This window comes from Choristoneura fumiferana, chromosome 9, assembly GCF_025370935.1.
Source record: "Choristoneura fumiferana chromosome 9, NRCan_CFum_1, whole genome shotgun sequence".
Taxonomy (NCBI): domain Eukaryota; kingdom Metazoa; phylum Arthropoda; class Insecta; order Lepidoptera; family Tortricidae; genus Choristoneura; species Choristoneura fumiferana.
Genome location: NC_133480.1, coordinates 1,237,650 through 1,244,647, shown reverse-complemented (window position 1 = coordinate 1,244,647; position 6,998 = coordinate 1,237,650). Strand labels below are relative to the sequence as shown.

General features: G+C 48.3%; 1 protein-coding gene across 3 annotated transcripts in view; it reads left to right on the top strand.

Moving 5' to 3' along the window:
• The window catches only part of LOC141430920 (alpha-ketoglutarate-dependent dioxygenase alkB homolog 7, mitochondrial), an 11,839-nt gene extending 4,876 nt beyond the window's left edge, over positions 1-6,963 (top strand). For all 3 annotated transcript variants that reach the window (XM_074091808.1, XM_074091810.1, XM_074091809.1), the window contains exons 4-5: positions 5,101-5,225; positions 5,667-6,963. In XM_074091808.1, the coding sequence (XP_073947909.1) occupies positions 5,101-5,225; positions 5,667-5,802 (261 nt within the window). In that variant the 3' untranslated portion in view covers positions 5,803-6,963. The remainder of the gene's footprint in view (positions 1-5,100; positions 5,226-5,666) is intronic.
• Positions 6,964-6,998: the final 35 nt, after the last annotated feature.

Genomic DNA, 6,998 nt, shown 5'->3' with positions numbered 1-6,998 from the left:
AGTTCGCCGCGCTCTCGCTCTAAAAGAGCGAGAGGATGCGTGAGCTATGCAACGCTCGGATCTCTCGCTCGCGTCTCTACAAAACTCCGCGCGGCATCGTCTTCGCTCTTTTCTGCGCGCGGCCGTCGAGGAGTGAACATGTCGTCGTAGCTCCGTTGTACTTCGAGTGAAGCGTGTCTCCGCTCTCCGGAGTACGACGACGAAGATTCCTCGAGGCTTGAAGATGAAGATGTAGAAATACTGCGATGATCTTGCACGAGGAAAACAAACAACTGTTCTTCTGAGAACAAACAAACTGTCCTTCTGAGGACACACTCGATCTTATGATCGTGGTTTCTCTACAACGTCTCTTCTTAAACGACGTCAATCACCTACAGGGTTCCCCTTCAAGCGAAGCGTACCGGCAGGCGGATAGTGCGGCCTCGGCGAGTGGTTCTGCTTGCGGTTGTTGTAGGTGTTGGGTGGTCGTTTCCTGGGTTTTGTTGTTGCAGGTTCTGGTTTTGTTGTTTCAGGTCGTTTGTTAGTTTTGTTGTTTGTTTTTCGCTCGTGCTCGATGTATTTTGCTTGTTGCAGATAGTCGGTGTTGTAGCTGTAGGTATAGGTATATCTTGCTCGGCGATCGTGTAGGCAGGTTTGAGTCGGTCTATTGAGATGATTGTTTGCCGGTTAGGTAATTGCAGGGTGAATATCTTGTTGTCTCGTTTCAGCACGCGGTAGGGTCCGTCGTAAGGTGCTTGTAGCGGCTTCTTTACGGCGTCTATGCGTACGTATACGTATTCACACGTTTGCAGGTCACGGTGTACGAATATCGGTTTCGTGTTGCTGTGTGGTTGTTTCGGCATCGGTCTTAGGTTGCGTATTGAGTCGCGCAGCTGATCGACGTAGGCGGAGTCTAGTGTGACGTCATCGCGGGTCGGTGATAAGAAATCACCGGGTAAGCGTACGTTGCATCCGTAGGTGAGTTGGGCTGCGCTTACACCGGTGTCACTTCGCATCGCGGCGCGTACTCCGAGTAGGACTGTAGGTAGCTCGTCGATCCAGCTTCTTGCGGTCTGCAGTCTTGCTTTTAACGCGGCTTTCAAAAATCGGTGCCAGCGTTCAATGATGCCGTTACACTGCGCATGGTATGGCGTTGTGCGCGTTTTTTCGATGCCGAGTAAGCGAGAGAGAGATGCGAATACTCGGCTTTCGAATTGGCGTCCTTGGTCGGTTGTTATTGTTGCTGGGCAGCCGAAGCGGGAAATCCAGCCTTCGTAGACGGCTTTGGCGACGTCTTCAGCTGAGATTTCGCACAGTGGGTATGCTTCGGGCCATCTTGTTGCACGATCGATCATTGTCACGAGGTAGCGATGACCGCTGGCCGCGGTAGGTAGCGGGCCAACGATATCGACGTGTACGTGCTCGAATCGCTCGGTTGGCGGGAAAATCGATGGTCGACTCGTTGTATGGCGCTGCACTTTAGCGCGTTGGCACTGTACGCATACTTTTGCCCACTTGCCGATGTCCGCGTTCATTGAGGGCCAAAAGTAGCGTTGCGCAATTAATTTTCGTGTAGTGTTGATTCCGGGATGACTGATGTTATGTACTGCGTTGAATGCGATGCGACGGTGTTCTTCAGGTAGGTATGGACGTATATGTGGAGTTGAGGTTTCGCAATATATTTTGATGTTCGACGCGGGCAGGGTGACTTGCTTGATGGATAGGTTGCTCTGTAGAGTGAGTGCTTGTATGGTATCGCTGTCTCGCTCTTGAGCTTCTGCAAGTTGCTTGTAGTCGATTGGTGATGGACAAGTGATTGCTTCGACGCGTGATAAGGCGTCCGCGGCAGCGTTTTGCGACCCACTAACGTGACGAATGTCAGTGGTAAATTCGCTAATGAAAAGTAGCTGGCGGGTGCGTCTCGGTGATTCGCTGTTTGTACTTGTCTTTGTGTAGGCGAATGTTATCGGCTTGTGGTCGGTGAAAATGATTATTTCGCGTCCCTCGAACATCTTGCGGAAATGCTTGACAGCCATGTAGATAGCGAGTAGCTCTCGGTCGTAGGTACTGTAGCGTGTCTGAGCGTCGGTAAATTTCTTCGAAAAATATCCGAGTGGTTGCCACGAGTTGTTTACGTACTGATTGAGAGCGGCTCCGGCTGTTTTGTCGCTGGCATCGCAGAATATGGCAAGTGTCGCATGGTGAGACGGATGAGCGAGTAAAGCGGCGGTTTTTATGCTGTCTTTACACGCTTCATACGCTTGCGTTGCTTCGGCGGTCCAGTCGATCTGCGTTTTGTCGCGTTTCTTGACATTGTGTAGATATTTATTTAGCGGCGCTTGAATGGTGGCGGCGTCTTTGATGTTTTCGCGGTAAAAGTTAATCATGCCGAGAAAACGTCGCAGCTCTTCCACTGTTTGCGGCTTCGGAAAATCGGTGATCGCTTGTACCTTGTCTTGAGGTGGTTGTATTCCTTCCGCCGAGACTTGATGACCGAGGAATTTAACGGTAGGCTGGCCGAAAACACACTTGGACGGGTTGATGGTGATGCCGTATTCTTCAAGTCGCTGTAGTACGGTGCGTAGGTGTTTTCGGTGCTCTTCCTCGTCGTTTGATGCCACAAGTAGGTCGTCGACGAAAGGGAATACGAAGTCAAGTTCGCGCAGTACTTCGTGAATAAAGCGTTGGAACGTCTGGCCGGCGTTCTTGAGACCTGGGCACATGCGCGGAAATTCGAAGAGTCCGAATGGGGTGATGATAGCGGTCTTCTCCACGTCTTGTTCGCTGACTGGCAGTTGCTGATATGCGCGATTGAGGTCGAGAGTGGAGAAAATTTGCTTCCCGGCGAGTTGGTAGGTGAAATCGCGTATGCGCGGTATGGGATACCGATCAGGCTTGGTAATGGCGTTGAGCCTTCGGTAATCGCCACACACGCGTAAGTCACCATTTCTCTTCGGCACGACGTGAAGAGGTGATGCCCAAGGGCTTTTGCTTGGTCTGCATAGGCCTTGTTGCATCATGTTCTGGAATTCTTTTTTCACGAGTTCGTAACGATGCGGTGCAATGGGGCGTGGCCTACAGTGAAGGGGCGGGCCAGTGGTTTCGATGAAATGTTCGACTGGATGTTTCGGCGATAATTTCATCGATGTCAGTCGAGTGGCTCCAGGAAATTCGGCGAGGATGTTGTGGTACGCATCTTGCACGTCTATGCTGCGAACGGTAGGTATTTGCGCAGCGCAGATCTGTGCGTTTGTTGCGAGGTGCGTCTTGCCATCGATGAGTCTGCGGTGTTTAATGTCGACTATTAATTCGTGGAATTTTAGGAAATCGGCACCCAAAATCGGCTTCGACACGTCGGCGATGATAAATTTCCATCGGAACGATCTACGGAGGCTGAGGTCGAGATCGAGTGTCTTCTCACCATATGTAGGTATGACGGTGTTGTTGGCGGCGTAAAGTTGAAATGGCAGCGGTTGTTCACGTGAGCCTTTTCTTTTAGGTAGCACGGAGATGTTGGCTCCAGTGTCGACCAAAAAGGTGAGCTTCGTTTTCCTGTCGGTCACGAAGAGGCGGTGTGATGAGTCAAAAACGGCGGATTCCGCTGCAGCCAACGTTGCTGTTAGGTTTTCCGACGGCTTTGGTATGGGCTTGAAGCTGCAAGGTGGTGTGCAGTTCTTCGCGGACATGCCATCGCGATGGTGATGTTGGCAGTATGGCATGGGCGAGGTCTTGCTTCTTCGGTTTCTCGTCCGGAAACGGCGGCGAGGGCGACTGCTATGGCTGCTGTCTGTTTCGGAGCGTAGCTCGACGATTTCTTGCTGGATTCTTCTTAACTCGTCGATGAGAAATTGCGTGTCGACGGTTGATGGATGTGGATGAGCTGGTGGCGGAGCTTGAGGCTTCAGTACGCCGGCTTCAGCTGCGGTGTGAGTCATCTTCAGAAAGTCGATGTTCTTCACGGGGTCACCACTTTAGGGATGTTTGGTGGCAGGTAAGTAAAACACCCTATTAGATTGCAGTGTAGAAGAAGAAGAAGAAGTTTATTTACAAAAATGATCTAATATATACAATATAACAAAGCGCAACTAGTGCGAGGTTCCCGGAGGACAGAAACGTTCGCCGCGTTCGTTCAGTTCGCCGCGCTCTCGCTCTAAATGAGCGAGAGGATGCGTGAGCTATGCAACGCTCGGATCTCTCGCTCGCGTCTCTACAAAACTCCGCGCGGCATCGTCTTCGCTCTTTTCTGCGCGCGGCCGTCGAGGAGTGAACACGTCGTCGTAGCTCCGATGTACTTCGAGTGAAGCGTGTCTCCGCTCTCTGGAGTACGACGACGAAGATTCCTCGAGGCTTGAAGATGAAGATGTAGAAATACTGCGATGATCTTGCACGAGGAAAAAAACAAACTGTTCTTCTGAGAACAAACAAAACTGTCCTTCTGAGGACACACTCGATCTTACGTGATCGTGGTTTCTCTACAACGTCTCTTCTTAAACGACGTCAATCACCTACAGATCCATCAGTTTGACAGCTACGATGCTACATACTGACATTGGCGTCAAACAGCCCTTCTTTCAGCTTATCTTTTGCGTCGGAGATTAAGAGATTTTAGATTTTGTTTTGTTATATTTATGTTGATGACATCGTGAGAGTTTCGGGCAACATGCAAGTGGCGATTTGTCGTTTATTGTGGCGTTTACGCTAACTGAGGCGGCTTGCATGGAGAGAGTGCCTGTTGAAAAATAATATGAGCAACGCTAACTTCGCGCGTCGCGGGCATAGGACATCACGTCAGCTAGCGTAGGTCCTGACCTGAGAGGGAGGACTTTGTTTTGCAGTGGACCTCCCGGCTTGTAAAATTGGTTGTCCAAAATGAGATCGGTTGGAGTTTTTTGGGTTTTTATTTCGAAGCCGATTGCAATGGAACAGAGACAAACAAACTTAAACATCGTTATTTATATTGATGCACGATACTGGCGCCACCACATTGTGTTTTATATTGGAACTAAAGAGGTGCATGGTCGTCAACGGGCATCGATCATTTATTAAGTTCAGCAAATGAAGTATAGATGGCGCCATATCGAACACGGCTGATGATGATGATGATAATGTTGTCGTGTGCAGTTCTGCGGCGGCGTGATCGCGGGACTGTGCCTGGTGTCAGACGCCGTGATGCGGCTGGCTCATGAGACACACAAACACCTCGCGCTGGACGCGCTGCTGCAGCGCCGCTGTCTCTACATCATGAGGTGGGTGCTCCGCAACCCATCTGAATGACCTATCCAGTTCCTAAATGTATCAGCGGGGCCAGATTTAGGGGAGGGGGATTTTGAAGCTCCAGCTCCGAGGCCTCTACAAGAGGGCCCCCCACAATAAAGACTTCGGATTTTTTTTCCGACGAGTAAGCACTAGTAAACAACTACTTATTCATCTATATTTTTTCACTTCAATCAGGCAATCAATAAAATATCAAAATCTCAAATGTCTCATTTTATTTGGAAAATAGATTAGGCGGCAGGGACGGGGGGCTCCACTCCTTTGTTGCCCCAAGACCTTCAGACCTCTAAATCTGGCCCTGCGTATCAGTTTGTCCGAATAAACAGAGATGACATCACATTTATCTGTCACGTCTAATTCATCAATCAGTGGTGAAACAGGGCGTAAGTCTCCGTTCTGTGTGTTGTTTGCAGCGGCGTGTCGCGCTACGAGTTCACGCACGCGGTGCTGGGCGGCGAGGACAGCGTGTGGCGCGCGCAGAGGGTCCCGCGCCGCCGCCGCGTCGCCGTCATCCTGCGCAGCCGCCCGCCGCCCCAGCCCCAGCCCTAGCAGGCTAGCACCCAGACACCACCCGAGCTGATACGATCGTGTGGGTTCATTACATTTGAATTTGACATGAATTGTACATAAAGTCCATGGTCGTAACTGTTTTAATACTCGGCTGGGTTCAAAAAGGTTAGCACGCCCGCTACCCGAGCGCCTCCCCCCCCCCCGGGAGAGCGCGCCTCCCGCCTCGTCAGGAGGTTCGTCACCGTGGGCCTCCCTTCAAACCGCGCGCCACGCGCCAGTGCAAACGTCACACACAGCTGTCCCTACACTTGGTTTGGATAGATATTTAACTAAATGTAAACAAACTTCAGCAGATTTGGTACATTCAAGAATTTTAAACATTTTACTTATCTATCATTGTAATACAAACTCGTGTATTTCAATACAGAAATGTAAATGTTTAGATAGTTTAATGGGGAAATTTCAATATTTAAGAAACCAATTGACGTTGTTTTGTTTACATTTAGTTAAATACCTATCCAAACCAAGTATAGATTGCTGACTCATGTGTTTATCGTTACTCTAACAAAAGCTTCATTCAGTGATAATCATCGTGCGAGTTGCGGCAAGTAGCCAGCGATGATCGTTCATTTTAATTTCGTCACCGCACCGTTTAATCTCTAAATGAAGATTCCCATAAGAGAAAAAATGGCGCGAGAACTAGCCTATTAAATAAATAGGTACTTGACTGAAATTATATAATCCTAATGTGAATATGATTAGTCCACCTCTCTAACACTACAAATGAAAATGAAAATAATAACCGGCGACATGGAATTCTATACAGGGAAATTCTGCCATGTTCCATTATTTTTGAAGATTTTCATTAACTTATTCTGTATTTTATTTCCCAGAAATATTTTATTTATATAAATAAACAGTATTAGAAATATTAGAACATAATACAGTTGTTGTTTTTATTGTTGTAGAGTTTAATAAAACGTTAAATCAAAAATACATAGTTTTATTTTATTTGAATTATAAAACGCTTCGATACAGCACGCTGTCAGACTTACTACTACAAACACAAAATACAATAACACTATTTTTTGGAATTATACTAACAGCCTTATTCATAAAAAATCCTTAATTGAGGTTTGATCGGTCTGTTATTTAGCAGACTGATTAAGCTTGTTAGACGGTTGTCAAGAAGTATGATTCATAAACTTGCTAGCAGTCTGCTAGTTGTGAGCTGC